At 39.7% G+C, this 17,213-nt stretch overlaps 1 protein-coding gene across 2 annotated transcripts in view; it reads right to left on the bottom strand.

Moving 5' to 3' along the window:
- Positions 1 to 17,213, bottom strand: part of ecpas (Ecm29 proteasome adaptor and scaffold) — a 148,336-nt gene that overhangs the window by 117,328 nt on the left and 13,795 nt on the right. For both annotated transcript variants that reach the window (XM_028804790.2, XM_028804789.2), the window contains exons 4-5: positions 3,980 to 4,098; positions 1,272 to 1,421 (exon numbers count right to left, since the gene is read on the bottom strand). In XM_028804790.2, coding sequence (XP_028660623.2) covers positions 1,272 to 1,421; positions 3,980 to 4,098 — 269 coding nt within the window. The remainder of the gene's footprint in view (positions 1 to 1,271; positions 1,422 to 3,979; positions 4,099 to 17,213) is intronic.

Genomic DNA, 17,213 nt, shown 5'->3' with positions numbered 1-17,213 from the left:
AACAAATAACACTCACACAATATTTCAGGTGAAGATTAGCGATACATTCTCATGTATGTAACCCACTTCTATCATCTCAACGTCTATCACAACATTACATTATTAATGCGTATATAAAAGTCGCAGCTAATCGTCTCTTCTTTATTAAATCGAATCAAGCTAAACTTAGAACAGAACATATGCAAGATCTCATTGATCACGTTCACAATTCAAATATCAATAGTTCAGACAAATTCAAAATAAGTAGTAATATTACCATCATCATATCAAGGTAGTCCAAGAGCATTGCAACAGTTATATCATTATGCAATGGCAATATCCAGAACTATCGGTCGGCCAGATTTCTTTATTACAATGACATGCAATCCACAATGGCCAGAAATCCACAGCTTCTTGAGAACAATGACACCGGCTACATCGGCTCTGGATATTTCCACTTTCGTAAGTAGATTGTTTTATCAGAAAGTCTTATTTTTATTGAATGAACTCAAAATGGTGTTCAGGCAAAAAGGAGATCTTGATATGCCATTTGTATTAAAACGTTTCCTGTCAGAAAAGTTTTTGCAATGACAATTAACAAATCACAAGGACAAACATTTGAAAAAGTCGGTTTATTTATAAGAGACAACCAAACGATATTCACTTACGGCCAGTTATACATTGCATTATCACGCTATAAGACCAAACAAGGAATCAAAATTCAATGCGATGTTGAAGTTAATTCCAAATATTGTTCTTTATGAAGTTTTAAAATAAAAACTGAACATAATGCATATGTAATAATTCCCATGGGAAAAAAAAACACCTTAATTTGTATTTCCACAGGACCAAACCCAGGGGTTGGCGAGCGAAGCGAGCAGGGGGTGGAGCCCCCTAGTAAAATAAAAGAAAATGAAATAGGGATAGGTTTATATTCTTCAATTATTTTAAAACTGCCATTTAATAATTTTTTAAGATTCTGCTTATTACATTTAATTTTTGTAGGGTGCCAGAGTTGAATGAACATTGAATGTAAAACAGAAAAATAACTCTGAAGTGTGCACCATCCCAACACACGTACTATACACATACTACAATACACTTTTCCAATCTAGTTTCAAAATTTACTCAACGGTCATATCTTTGATCAATGGTAAAAAAAACCACAAAGGACCCTGGGAATGTGTTATGCTACAAAAATCAGATAACTGTAGCAAAAAAGTGCATAATCTCAGGATTAACATGATTCTCTCTGTCTATCCTCTGCCTCAAATAATGTATATAGTACATACCCATAAGGCATCAGGAGGACATCTAACATGAAGTCTAATAGAAGATGAACAGTCTTTGGTTTCTCAACAAGAATGAAAGGAGAAGAGACTTTTGAAGGTTCTGATGGATATTTCATGTGAAACAATGTTGGTATGAGCAGATGCATTAAGCTGGAAGAGACAATATAATAATATTTAAAAACAAAGTATAAAGTATATTAAAACAAATCTCAAATATAAACAAGACAAATTTTGTAAAAACAACTTAAAATGCATGTATTAGATATTGTATTAAGCTTTATATAACACCTCTACAGGAAATCATCGTTGGCATTCTTAATAAATATTTGATACAATATGTAGTTAGCCTTTAGTGTTGATCAGTGAAATTCAGCAATGCATTCTTCATAGTGAAATTGCAGTGTTTGCTGAATATTTTACAGGAAATTCACTGTCTAGCCACTAGCAAACTTTTTTTTTTGCCAGCACCATCTTACATAAATATTTTTTTGATGCTTTGTGTGGCCAGCATGACATCACAGAACTATAGCAGCCATGTACAGAAAATTCACAAATATGTATTGGAAGATTGCTGCCCAATCTGCTTTGTACCTGTCATGACCAGATTCAGCTGATTTATAGCCACATGTATTTAAAAAAAAACAAAAAAAAAAAACAACAAAACAAAAAGCTTTTCATTTGAGAGGTACATAAGCTGTCCCATAATGAGAATATTATAAGTACTGCCATGGGATATACAGTACTGATCCCTTTGTGCTGGCCCAGCATATGTATGCTTAATTAGCTATGTGTAACTACAAGCCTTAAAGGAGTCCTCCCCCTACTGCAGTCAGAATGAGACTCTGTAAAATAATAACAGCAACAACAACAAAAAATATATATTCAAGGCGTTTCTATCGTCTTGGTGGAAGAAAAAAAAGTGCTATGTATCTGCACAGATACTGTAGATCAAAAACAAAAACAAAAAAACATAGCTGCATCTGAAGCCACAACTTTAAACAATAGAAGAAGCCATTGCCATGCTGCCTTTTTATGGAACAGTCAATGTGTGCCCCAAGATTGGAACTCTGTAAGAACAAGGAAGTGGGGAAGAAAGGTGATTTAAGAGACTTTGAACATGGCATGGTTGTCGGTGCCAGATGTCCTGGTCCGAGTATTTCAGAAACTGCTGTTCTACTGGGATTTTCACACACAACCATCTGTAGGGTTTACAGAGAATGGTCCAAAAAAAGGGAAAATATCAACGAGTGGCAGTTCTCTGCGTGAAAATGCCTTGTTGATACCAGAGATTAAAGAAGAACGGACAGACTGCTTCAAGCTGATAGGAAGGCAACAGCATCTCAAAAAAACTCTCCTTATAACCGAGGTATGCAGAAGAGCATCTCTGAATGTACAACATGTCAAAACTTGAAGCAGATGGGCTACAGCAGTATAAGACCACACCAGCTGCCATTTCTGTCGGCTAAGAACAGGAAATTGAGGCTATAATTTTCACGGGCTCACCAAAACTGGACGATAGAAAACGTTGCCTGGTCTGATGAATCTCAATTTCTGTGGCAGTATTCAGATGGTAGGGTCAGAATTTGGCATCAACAACATGAAAGCATAGATCCATCCTGCCTTGTATCAATGGTTCAGGCTGGAGGGAGTGGAGTAATGGTGTGGGGGATATTTTCTTGCCACACTTTGGACCTCTTAGTACCAAATGAGTATTGTTTAAAAGCCACAGCCTACCCAAGTATTGTCACTGACCATGTCCATCCCATTAGGACTGCTGTATACCCATCTTCTGATGGCTACTTCCAGCAGGATAACGTGCCATGTCACAAAACTCAGATCATATCAGACTGGTTTCTTGAGCATGAAAATGACTTCAATGTACTAAAATGGCCTCCACAGTTACCAGATCTCAATCCAATTAAGAATGTGGAAGAACAGGAGATTTACATCATGGATGTTCAGCTGACAAATTTGCACTAACTGCATGATGCTATCATGTCAATATGGATCAAAATCCCCAAGGACTCTTTCCAGCACCTTGATGAATCTATGCCACAAAGAATTACAACAGTTCTGTAAGCAAAAGGTGGTCCAACCTGGTACTAGCATCATGAACCCAATAAAGTGGCCAGTGAGTGTGTGTGTGTGTTTTTTAACGTATAACTAGATTTTGGCCATTTGCTGTGTTTTATTTTTGGTTCCACTCTGCTTCTTTTATTGTTTTGAGGCACAGTTGTGCAGAGAATTGCACTGCTGACTTGCAGCCCAGACCACATTTTTGCCATTGTTGACAGGTGTTTCGCTAGCCCTCAATGGACACTTAAAAGACCTCTGCATCATTATATTCCAGTTCCTCTTCCCCACTGACTTTAATGCATTCCAGATTTCAACAACATTCATGAACAGTTCCATGATTTTGTCAAACTCACATTAAAGCACACTCCATGGGGTTTGTTCATCACTATTAGTCATCTCTGAAGACGTGCATTTCACAGTCATTAATAACTTCTAAATATTGGGCTATTCTATCAATATAAAAGTTTAATTGAACTAAATGAGGATAACAAATCACAAACAGATGTCCATTTAATCACAAACTATATGCCTATACAAAACACGAAAATAAAAATACAGACATAAAACATATATTGGTCATATAATGTCTGTAAGGAACAGGAAACAAGCAAAAACAATTCTCATTCACATACCTATCTTGTTGTGGTTGGGGCTTTCCTTCCATTGCAGTTAAAAGAGTGGGGGCTAATTCACACTGTTTCTCCACATCTAATCGGGGATAACCCATTTTGATGTATATTATAGTAAAGTTCTAGAAGCAAAACAAGTATGATTACAAAATCTAAATTTCCAAAAAGAAAAAGTTAAATCACAAATGACTTAAGAGCTTCCCAATCTCAAATTACTATAAATAAAACTGTAGGAAAGGAACGGGAAAAAAAAGGTTAACAAAAAAAAAATAATAATAATATGAGGCATGATAAAGAAATCCTTCCATCCATCCTCAAGCCGGCTTACTCAATTTCTGAGGTATAAAGTGGCTGGAGCCTTTCCTGTCAGCACCATCCTGAGGGCAGAAAGCAACTCTGCACAGAGCATCACTCCACTGCATGGCACATTCATGAAGACTACTGTGCTGATTTAAATAGTTTCTTTGGGATGTGGGAAGAAAACCAGAGTGCTTGCATAAACCCATTCATACACAGGGTGCAGCAAAGAATAACTTTTACGCACTTAATATCATTCAATTCAGGGACAAACTACTGAATCACATAGCTGAAGGTCAAACTCTAACGACTGTCAACATTAGAACAACTGTGAGGCAATAGCCACAGTTCAGCTGGTAATGAAAATCTCAAGTACAAATCATTCTCTTAAACACCTGTAGTAAAATTTAGTGTCTGGAAGGTTAAAGAAAAGTTTTGTATTTCTGTTCATGTACTGTATCTTATATTTAAATATATTAAAAATTGTCATGAAAAAAATTAAGTTATAAAATTAATACAGTTTACCAGGGTAATACTTTTCACCACTATATTATATATATATATATATATATATATATATATATATATATATATATATATATATATATTATACAGTAATCCCTCCTCCATCGCGGGGGTTGCGTTCCAGAGCCACCAGCGAAATAAGAAAATCCGCGAAGTAGAAACCATATGTTTATATGGTTATTTTTATATTGTCATGCTTGGGTCACAGATTTGCACAGAAACACAGGAGGTTGTAGAGAGACAGGAACGTTATTCAAACACTGCAAACAAACATTTGTCTCTTTTTCAAAAGTTTAAACATTGTCCGCAGAAATCTGTGAACCAGCAAAAAATCCGCGATATATATTTAAATATGCTTACATATAAAATCCGCGATGGAGTGAAGCCGAGAAAGGCAAAGCGCGATATAGCGAGGAATCACTGTATATATATATATATATATATATATATATATATATATATATATATATATACACACACACACACACACACACACACGCACACACACTAGGGGGCTTTGCCCCCTGCTCGCTTCGCTCACCAACCCCTGGTGTTGGGTAACCCGAAATACATTGATGTATGAGATTTATTGGAGTGTAAAGGTGTAGATGATGAACAAAGGAAGTAAAGAACCCATAGCATGGCACATTAGAAAGATTTATTGGAATATTTCTTTATACACAACATTTTAGTAAAGATGGTGTGTTGCCATTGAATGAGTTTTCCTTGGTATGGAGTATCTACAACTTTAACTTTAATGTCAGATGAACGCCGAACTCTTGAGAAGGCTACATAAAAGTTGTCCAAGTACAGGCTCAGAGAGGTATATGTCAACTCTGTCCATGGTTTGTCCTTGGGATTTGTTGATCGTCATGGCAAATGCAGGTTTAATGGGAAATTGGCGTCGTTTAAGTGTAAAAGGTAATTCCAGGTAAGAACTTGGAACGTCAACTGTAGGAATCAAAACAGTATTGTTAGAATGTGTGAATGTGTAAGTACAGTGATCCCTCGCTATATCGCGCTTCCTCCTTCGCGGCTTCACTCCATCGCGGATTTTAAATGTAAGCATATGTGAATGTATATCGCAGATTTTTCACTGCTTCGCGGATGTCTGCGGTCTACAGTAAGTGCGCTTCCTCATGATTTGCCCATTTGAATTCAAACAAGGGACGCATTTGACTTCAAACAAGGGACGCTATTGGCGGATGGCTAAGAAGCTACCCAATCAGAGGACGCGGTTAAGCTCCTGGGTGCTGACTGGCTCCGCGACAGGGAGCGCAGAATTCGATTTCACTTAAAGCCGGCATCTCATCTCATCTCCTTCATTCAGCATCATCGTTTTGCTTTGTGCGTACTGTAGTCAAGCTCTTCGTTATGTCTACAAAGCGATCTTCTCCTGCTACTGGGGCCGTGCCGAAGCGCCAACGGAAGATGCTAACAATTGCTGAAAAGGTGAAATTGTTGGACATGTTGAAGGAAGGGAAAAGCTACGCCGCTGTAGGACGCCACTACGGTATCAACGAGTCCACGGTTCGTTATATTAAGAAGGAGGAAAAGAACATACGATCTACTGCTGCAGTGTCATTTAACCAGGAGGTGAAACGAAGGGTAAGTGGACGTAGTAAGGCAGTAATCCGGATGGAATCTGCGTTAGGGATTTGGATCGAAGACTGCCGGAAAAAAAACATCCCCGTGGACACCAATATCATCCGACAAAAGGCCAAGCAACTTTATGATAGGTTTGCGGATGCTGGAGATGCTCCAGACGATGACGATGACGACCCTCGACCTGGAACTTCTGCTGAATCCCCCAGCGAGAGCCGTGAATTTACTGCCAGCAAGGGCTGGTTTGAAAAATTTAAGAAAAGGTTCAACTTGGCCAGTGTTAACCTGCAAGGAGAGGCTGCCTCTGCAGACAAAGCCGCAGCCGAGAAATTTGTCGCCGACACGTTCAAGACGATTATTGAGGAAGGCGGATATCAGCCTGAAACCGTGTTTAATATGGATGAGACGGCCCTATTTTGGAAGCGGATGCCGTCTCGTACTTTTATCACGAAGGAAGAGGCAAAAGCCCCGGGGTTTAAGGCGCACAAAGATCGCATCACGCTGGTCATGTGCGCCAATGCTGCGGGCTTTATGATAAAGCCTGGGCTCATTTATAAGTCCAAAAACCCCCGAGCCCTGAAAAATAAGAATAAAAACCTGCTGCCTGTGTACTGGATGCACAACCCGAAGGCGTGGATTACGAAACGCCTAACGTCGGATTGGTTTCACCAATGTTTCATCCCAGAAGTAAAGATCTATCTGGCAGATAAAGGGCTGGATTTCAAAGTCCTTTTACTTCTGAACAATGCTGGAGGTCATCCCTTGGATCTATCCTACCGAGGTGTAAAAATTGAGTTCTTGCCACCAAATACAACATCACTGATTCAGCCAATGGATCAAGGAGTTATCCGGGCTTTTAAGGCATTGTACACAAGGAACAGCCTGCAACACATGGTCGAGGCAATGGACACGGACGATGACTTTTCCCTGAAGGAGTACTGGCGTAAGTACATGATCACATCGTGTATGGTGAACGTGCAGAAGGCCCTTAATGATATGAAGAAAGACACGGTTAATGCCTGCTGGAAGAAATTGTGGCCAGAGATTGTGTGCGAAAAGAAGGGCTTTTCTGCAGAAGAAATTCATGACTCAGCGGTTGACAAGGCAGTCACGCTGGCAAAACTGCTAGGAGGAGAGGGATTCAACGACATGACCAGTGATGACATCAATGAGCTGCTCGATGCCCACTCCGAGCTGCTCAGCGATGAAGATTTGGCCGAGATGACCAAGTCAGCGAGCGAGGAGGAAGATCAAGACGACCCAGCAGAGGAAGACGCAGGCCTAACTCTCGAGCGTCTCGCGACCATTCTACGAATGGCAAAAGATCTGCAGACATCCGTTGAAGAATGGGACCCGCAAATGATTCGTTCTCTGCAATTTAAAAATGCTCTTGACGGCGCCACAGAAGTGTATAGGAACCTCTTTACACAAATGAAAAGGCAGCGCCAGCAACTGCCCATCACGATGTTCCTTACACGTAAAACACTGCCTAGTACGCCTTCAGTGGAAGAAGACGACGGCGCTGCTACACAGTCGCGTGAAGAGGCTCCTTTACAACAGCTGTGACAGTCCAGTAAATAGCATCGTTATCTGACAAGTTGGTGAGTACCCAAAACTATTTTTCTACGTACTTAGTACAGTACATGTATGTACGTTTATTGTAACTGTGCACACATTTTATACAATTTTTTGCATTGCATTTTTTTTTTTTGCATTGTAGGTATTTATTGCCGGTGGCCTGGCTGCAACAAATGTGATATCGGAGAGGCTCTACGGTTTCTTTAAAATAGCATTTTGGTTTTATGTACAGCATTTACATGTTAGATTTTTCACGTATTTTTATATCACCTACTCAATTACAATATGTTTAAAACTGTTACGTATTAAATAAAACTCCTCAATGATATACGATACGTATGTTTGTGAGTACTGTAGTATATAAACTGTGTTTACATACATAATTTCAACGAATCTTACCTAATAACTAAGAGAATATAAAGGGTTTATGCTGTATAACTGTACGGGGAATATTTATAAACCATGTGGGAGAGTTTATAAGGACTTAAAATATATAAAAATAACCATATAAACATATGGTTTCTACTTCGCGGATTTTCTCACTTCGCGGGTTGCTCTGGAACGTAACCCCCGCGATGGAGGAGGGATTACTGTACTTTTGTAGACTTCGCTAATGGGTGACCGTTTATGACTTCAGTGACGTTTCTCATTATCAGCTCTGTGTATTGCTTGTTTTCAGGAAGGTTCTGCCATTGCCAGCTGGTGGCCTGATATTTACCCTGGTAGATGCAAAAGGAAATGAACTATTGTAGGATCCAATGCAGTCCATAAAGTTTTTACTTTCGGGTACATTGTTAGTTAGAAGCTTCCGTAGATATTCAGGAAAGTCATCTAAAGGAGGCAGTTTAACCTGACCCTTTTGACAACAACGTGTAAACTCATTAGTTGTAGTGCCAGTTGTGTCTTGAGGGAAGTTAAGTGAATGACAATGACAGCAAATGATATTCATTAATCCTAATGAATGTTCATTAATAGTGGACTAATTACAGAATGCGTTGTCAGCTAATTGGTGGAATTGTTTAGCGGCTGTTTGTTGTTCCTTTCTTTGCCGTTTATGTATTGCCTCGCTGTTTGAGAGTCGCGTTGTAGGTGCCTGCGTTCATTAATTGTATTCAGGCGGGCTCGTTTCTGTATGTCTGTCAGTTGAGATGTTTCGTTTTGGAGCCGTGACTCCTTTGGTTGCGATGTTTGAGAAGCGCGTTGTAGGCGCCTGCGTTCATTGTTTTTATACAGGCGGGCTCGTGTTTGTAGCCCCGTTAGTCGAGCTCTTTCTTTTTGGAGCCATGCCTGCTTTGCTTGTGGCATTTCAGACGCGCGTTGTAGGCGGCTGTGTTCATTGATTTTATCTAGGTGGGCTCATTTGTGTGTCTCCATCAGTTGTGGTGTTTCGTTTTGAACCCGTGCCTGCTTTGCTTCCGCGGTTTCAGATGCGCGTTGTAGGCGTCTATGTTCATTGTATTTGTCCATGCGGGCTCGTGTTTGTAGCTCCGTTAGTCAAACTGTTTGGTTTTGGAGCCGAGACAGTTTTGCTTCGAAGGTTTCAGACGCGCGTTGTAGGCGCCCACGTTTAATGATTTTATCCATGTGGGCTCATTTTTATAGCTCTGTTAGTTGAGCTGGATCGTTTTGGAGCCGTGACCGTGACTCCATTAGTTATCCGTTGTCTACCGTTAGTAATATGGATAATTGCACTTACTGTTAATACGGAGCGTTTTCTGTGGTTGTACTGTTAATAATGCATCACTGTAATGTGATTCACATATGCTATATGGTTTGAACGTGTGAGGATGCCGAACGTTTAATACGGAGAGTTCGTTTATTCTTATTACCCGGACCATGCTGTGTAGTGTGGACGTTTAGTTCAAAGTGCGTTGTAGGCGCCTGCGCCTTTCGTACTCTCTTTGTGGACCTTTGCGGACTCCGTAGTGTCTTCCATTTGACTCTTGGGTGCAGTGCAGAATCCTCTTTTCTGTGTGGCGTTAGTTGAGCTATTTTGTTTTGGAACCGTGACTCCTTCGTTAGTTGAGCTGTTTTGTTTTTGAGCAGTGACTCCTTCATTCGCGGTGGATCAGACTTCGCTTGCGGTTTATGAGACGCGCGCTGTAGGCGCCTGCGCACTATGTCTCCTGCGTCCATGCTTTCCGGTTTACCATTCTCGGTTAGTAATATATTATATATATATATATATATATATATATATATATATATATATATATATATATATATATATATACATACACACTTTTTAAAAACCATGCTTAAATTAAGTTAGAAAGTGCACTAAAAAGTAAAAAATAAGTTTCTCATACATCTGTCTGGGTTTAGTATTTTGTAATAATGAAGATAGAATTGAGGGTCAAGTGAACATAATATAATACAATTCTCAGTATTTTGTAAGAGTGCAGATGCAAAGACTTTGGTAGGGCTAATTTTGACCAGATGCGACAATATCTAAGTAGGATATACTGGGATAAGCTTTTAAGTGTGGAGACAGTCAAGGAGCAGTGGAATAGGTTTAATGCAGGACAGATACATACCTAAATTTGGAATTAATAGGTAATTTTTAAAAACTCCACGGTGGATTAATAAAGATTTTAAAAAGTTGCAAAGGAAAAAACTGCTTTATAAGGCATATAAAATGAATGACTGCAAAGTGAATCATACAGCATATGAGAACATGAGGGCAACCATTAAGAAGGATATCTGGGAGGCTAAAAGACAGTTGGAGAGGAATATAGCACATAAGGCAAAAGAAGACCCTAAGCGATTCTTTCAATATTTTAGTAAAAGAACAGTCAAGGAGGAGGTCAAGTGCATCAGAAATAGTACAGGGGAATTAAAAGATACAGACAATGAAATAGCGGATGCCCGAAACTTATATTTTTCTGAGGTGTTCACAAGCGAGCAAGTGGATAACCTCCCAGAGGTAAACCCAACTACTAAGGAGGTACGGAGGAATTTGGAAATTGTAGAGGGAGAAGTGCTGCTCGGATTAAATAAGATGAAATCAAACAAATCACCAGGACCAGATAATATTTATCCTTGAGTTCCTAAGGAGGCTAGTGAGTACATATATAAACCCTTGACACATATATAAACCCTTGACACATATTTTTAGGAAGTCATTGCGCACTGGAGAGATTCTGAAGAACTGAAAAATGGCAAATACCATCCCATTATATAAAAAAGGTGACAGGGCAGATCCAAACAACTATAGGCCAGTAAGCTTAACATGCATCACAGGAATTACGGATAAGATTGAGCAACACCTGGCAAGGACAGGAGTCATTCTGAACAGTCAGCATGGGTTCAGAAGAGGAAGGTCGTGTTTTACTAACATGCTGGAATTCTATGAGGAGGCAACAAAAGGATACGATCAAAGTGGAGCATACAATATTATTAATCTTGACTTTCAGAAAGCATTTGATAAGGTTCCACATGAGAGGTTGGGCATCAAATTAAAAGAAGTGGGAGTTCAGGGTGATGTTTTTAGATGGGTGCAGAATTGGCTCAGACACAGGAAGCAGAGGGTGATTTACAGAGTAATGGGGATTGTGGAAGAGAGGTGAAAAAGAGTGCAGGCAGGGTGGAATGGGTGGAGAAGAGTGTCAGGAGTAATTTGTGACAGACAGGTATCAGCAAGAGTGAAAGAGAAGGTCTACAGGACGGTAGTGACACCAGCTATGTTATATGGGTTGAAGACGGTGGCACTGACCAGAAAGCAAGAGACAGAGCTGGAGGTAGCAGAGTTAAAGATGCTAAGATTTGCACTGGGTGTGAAAAGGATTAGAAATGAGTACATTAAAAGGGTCATCTCAAGTTGGACGGTTGGGAGAGAAAGTCAGAGGCGAGATTGTGTTGGTTTGGACGTGTGCAGAGGAGAGATGCTGGGTTTATGGGGAGAAGGATGCTAAGGATAGAGCTGCCGGGGAAGAGGAAAAGAGGAAGGCCTAAGCAAAGGTTTATGGATGTGGTGAGAGAGGACATGCAGGTGATGGATTTAACAGAACAAGATGCAGAGGACAGAAAGATATGGAAGAAGATGATCCTCCGCTGTGGCAACCCCTAACGGGAGCAGCTGAAAGAAGAAGAAGAAGAAGACAGGAAGCAGAGGGCGATGGTGCGAGGAACCTCTATGTTAAGAGTGGTGTTCCACAGGGGTCATTGCTAGGGCTGCTGCTATTTGTAATATATATAAATTATTTACAAGCTGGTTAAGTTTGCAGATGATACCAAGACAGGTGGATTAGCAGATAATTTGGAATCCATTATATCATTTCAGAAGGACTTGGATAGCATACAGGCTTGGGCAGATTTGTGGCAGATGAAATTTAATGTCAGTAAATATAAAGTATTACACATAGGAAGTAAAAATGTTAGGTTTGAACACACAATGGGCGGTCAGAAAATCGAGAGTACACCTTATGGGAAGGATTTAGGAGTCATAGTGGACTCTAAGCTATCAACTTCCCGACAGTGTTCAGAAGCCATTAAGAAGGCTAACAGAATGTTAGGTTATATAGCACGGTGTGTGGAGTACAAGTCCAAGGAGGTTATGCTCAACCTTTATAATGCACTGGTGAGGCCTCATCTTGAGTACTGTGTGCAGTTTTGGTCTTCCGGCTACAAAAAGAACATAGCAGCGCTAGAAATGGTCCAGAGAGGATGCAATTAGGCTGTTTCCAGTGCTACAGGGGTTGAATTATGAGGAAGGACTAAAAGAGCTGAGCCTATACAGTTCAAGCCAAAGAAGATTAAGAAGTGACATGATTAAGTGTTTAAAATTATGAAGGGAATTAGTACAGTGGATCGAGACTTTTTTTAAAATGAGTTCATCAAGAACACGGGGACACAGTTGGAAAATTTGTTAAGGGTAAATTTCGCACAAACATTAGGAAGTTTTGCTTTACACAAAGAACGATAGACACTTGGAATAAGCTACCAAGTAGTGTGGTAGGCAGTACGACTTTAGGGACTTTCAAAACTCGACTTGATGTTTTTTGGAAGAAATAAGTAAATAGGACTGGCGAGCTTTGTTGGGCTGAATGGCCTGTTCTCATCTAGAGTGTTATAATGTTCTAATCGTTCGTAAAATAAAAGGTGGGTGTTTTTGCTCAGATTTTAAGAAATGTTTTTTGAATGTTGATTGATGAAAAGCGCCCATGGTTTTATTTTCCAAGTGATATGAGAGAGACTTAGTTTTTACTTTTTAGTACACTTTTTAACTTAATATAAGCGTGGTTTTTAAAAAGTATTTTTTATATATATATTATGTTCAACTTTTTAGTCTTGGGTTTGTTTTAGTATAATTTTGTAATCAATATTTTTATACTTCCTTTAACAGTTATATCCGTTACTAGTGCCATCTATTGGGGAAATCTTTAACTATTCTTCATATGAAAATTTCATTTCTTAATTAACATGGATCAATTAATCAGTTAGTGCAACTGGTTATTGATTCATGTATTGTCATTGAAATTGAGTAAGTGTGCAAAATTTCAAGTCATTTGGACAATAGGAAGTGGGTTATATAACTATTATCTATATATATCATAAGATTTGTACCAGACAACAAACAGGTGAAGTTAAAAGAAGCGTGGTAATAAAATAACTCAGAGATATACTGAAGACAGCATTTAGGATTTTTGTGCAACCTGTGGAAATGCTAAAGAAATGCATGACAAAAAAAATATATATATCTCTATTATAAAAGAAAATCTTGAGACGAAACTTTTGCCAAGAGATTTTTTCAAGTCCCACCCTCCTCTCAACCATTTTCAGCCATGGTCCTCTCATACGTGTGAATGCTTTTGTCAGACACAGTTCCTGTGCTCTCAGCTCTTATAAATTTTTACGTTTTCTTCACTTTAAGTTCCCAATAAAAAAAGACTTATTATGTCCAAATCTTATTGAAGAATTTCATCCCAAAGGGCTATCAACAGAAGAAATGAGTACACGAGCAATCCTAGCACTGAGAAATGATGAAGTCAAATGAATTAACAAGAAAATTGGCGATCAGTTACACGGCAAATTGGTTAAATGTCTATCAACAGACTATGCTGAAACAGTTGGTGGTGGTGGTGCGGAAGATGTAAACAGCAACTTACAATATCCCGTAGAATATCTACAACCGTTAGCACCGTCCGGTCTTCCACCAGCCAAATTACTGTTGAAAGAAGGATGTATCGTAATGTTATTGCATAATTAATGTATGAGTGATGGGCTATGCAATAGGACAAGATTAGTTGTATTCAAAACTGGTTGAACAATTCTGACATGTAAAATTGTAACAGGCGACAAGAAAGGTAATGTAGTACATCTTCTGCGGATAACATTAAACACCAAAGGAGATCTGGATATGCCATTCGTATTGAAATGTTTACAGTTTCCTGTTAGAATAGCCAATTAACAAATCACAGGGACAAACATTCAAAAAAGTCGGTTTACTTATTAGAGATAAAGAAATTATATTCACTCACAGGCAGTTATACGTTGCGTTGTCACAAAGTAAGTCCAAACACAAAATCAAAATTCAATGCGATATTGACAAAAAGTTAATTCAAAAAATTGTTTTACTGAAGTTTTACAGTAAAAGTGTAAGTTTAAAAAGTATTTACGTGTTAATTTCAAAGCCAAGCAGAACGAAAACGTATAACGCAACAAATACCTTTAACGCAACATGAAACATACAGTGCATCCGGAAAGTATTCACAGCACATCACTTTTTCCACATTTTGTTGTTACAGCCTTATTCCAAAATGGATTAAATTCATTTTTTTCCTCAGAATTCTGCACACAACACCCCATAATGACAACGTGAAAAAAGTTTTACTTGAGGTTTTTGCAAATTTATTAAAAATAAAAAAACTGAGAAACCACATGTACATAAGTATTCACAGCCTTTGCTTAATACTTTGTCGATGCACCTTTGGCAGCAATTATAGCCTCAAGTCTTTTTGAATATGATGCCATAAGCTTGGCACACCTATCCTTGGCCAGTTTCGCCCATTCCTCTTTGCAGCACCTCTCAAGCTCCATCAGGTTGGATGGGAAGCGTCGGTGCACAGCCATTTTAAGATCTCTCCAGAGATGTTCAATCGGATTCAAGTCTGGGCTCTGGCTGGGCCACACAAGAACATTCACAGCGTTGTCCTGAAGCCACTCCTTTGATATCTTGGCTGTGTGCTTAGGGTCGTTGTCCTGCTGAAAGATGAACCGTCGCCCCAGTCTGAGGTCAAGAGCGCTCTGGAGCAGGTTTTCATCCAGGATGTCTCTGTATATTGCTGCAGTCATCTTTCCCTTTATCCTGACTAGTCTCCCAGTTCATGCCGCTGAAAAACATTCCCACAGCATGATGCTGCCACCACCATGCTTCACTGTAGGGATCACTTTTTCCACATTGTTATGTTACAGCCTTATTCCAAAATGGATTAAATTCATTTTTTTCCTCAGAATTCTACACACAACACCCCATAATGACAACGTGAAAAAAGTTTACTTCAGATTTTTGCAAATTTATTAAAAATAAAAAAATTGAGAAAGCACATGTACATAAGTGTTCACAGCCTTTGCCATGAAGCTCAAAATTGAGCTCAGGTGCATCCCATTTCCCCTGATCATCCTTGAGATGTTTCTGCAGCTTAATTGGAGTCCACCTGTGGTAAATTCAGTTGATTGCACAGGATTTGGAAAGGCACACACCTGTCTATATAAGGTCCCACAGTTGACAGTTCATGTCAGAGCACAAACCAAGCATGAAGTCAAAGGAATTGTCTGTAGACCTCCGAGACAGGATTGACTCGAGGCACAAATCTGGGGAAGGTTACAGAAAACTTTCTGCTGCTTTGAAGGTCCCAATGAGCACAGTGGCCTCCATCATCCATAAGTGGAAGAAGTTCGAAACCACCAGGACTCTTCCTAGAGCTGGCCGGCCATCTAAATTGAGCGATCAGGGGAGAAGGGCCTTAGTTAGGGAGGTGACCAAGAACCCGATGGTCACTCTGTCAGAGCTCCCGAGGTCCTCTGTGGAGAGAGGAGAACCTTCCAGAAGGACAACCATCTCTGCAGAAATCCACCAATCAGGCCTGTATGGTAGAGTGGCCAGACGGAAGCCACTCCTTAGTAAAAGGCACATGGCAGCCCGCCTGGAGTTTGCCAAAAGGCACCTGAAGGACTCTCAGACCATGAGAAAGAAAATTCTCCGGTCTGATGAGACAAAGATTGAACTCTTTGGTGTGAATACCAGGCATCACGTTTGGAGGAATCCAGGCACCACTCATCACCAGGCCAATACCATCCCTACAGTGAAGCATAGTGGTGGCAGCATCATGCTGTGGGGATGTTTTTCAGCGGCAGGGACTGGGAGACTAGTCAGGATAAAGGGAAAGATGACTATAGCAATGTACAGAGACATCCTGGATGAAAACCTGCTCCAGAGCGCTCTTGACCTCAGACTGGGGCAACGGTTCATCTTTCAGCAGGACAACGACCCTAAGCACACAGCCAAGATATCAAAGGAGTGGCTTCAGGACAACGCTGTGAATGTCCTTGAGTGGCCCAGCCAGAGCCCCAGACTTGAATCCGATTGAACATCTCTGGAGAGATCTTAAAATGGCTGTGCACCGACGCTTCCCATACAACCTGATGGAACTTGAGAAGTGCTGCAAAGAGGAATGGGCGAAACTGGCCAAGGATAGGTGTGCCAAGCTTGTGGCATCATATTCAAAAAGACTTGAGGCTGTAATTGCTGCCAAAGGTGCATCGACAAAGTACTGAGCAAAGGCTGTGAATACTTATGTACATGTGATTTCTCAGGTTTTTTTTATTTTTAATAAATTTGCAAAAACCTCAAGTAAACTTTTTTCACGTTGTCATTATGAGGTGTTGTGTGTAGAATTCTGAGGAAAAAAATGAATTTAATACATTTTGGAATAAGGCTGTAACATAACAAAATTTGGAAAAAGTGATGCGCTGTGAATACTTTCCGGATGCACTGTATATATATATATAATCTCATAGTATTATGAAAATATCTCTTCCTGGCATTTTTGGACGATCCCAAAATTGAGCTGAACTTTTGCAGTGTTTCAAATTAGCACTGCATTATTCTGAACATTACTATAATATTTTCAGTGTTTTTCAGGTTATCATCTCATACTGACACATTATTCACCAGAAACAGTAGAATTTTCCTTTCCAAAGTCTAGCTGCTGTAAAGAGCTCCCCTTTCAAC

The sequence above is a fragment of the Erpetoichthys calabaricus genome, chromosome 7, assembly GCF_900747795.2.
Source record: "Erpetoichthys calabaricus chromosome 7, fErpCal1.3, whole genome shotgun sequence".
In the NCBI taxonomy this organism is placed as follows: Eukaryota; Metazoa; Chordata; class Cladistia; order Polypteriformes; family Polypteridae; genus Erpetoichthys; species Erpetoichthys calabaricus.
This window is presented reverse-complemented; position numbering and strand designations above follow the sequence as displayed.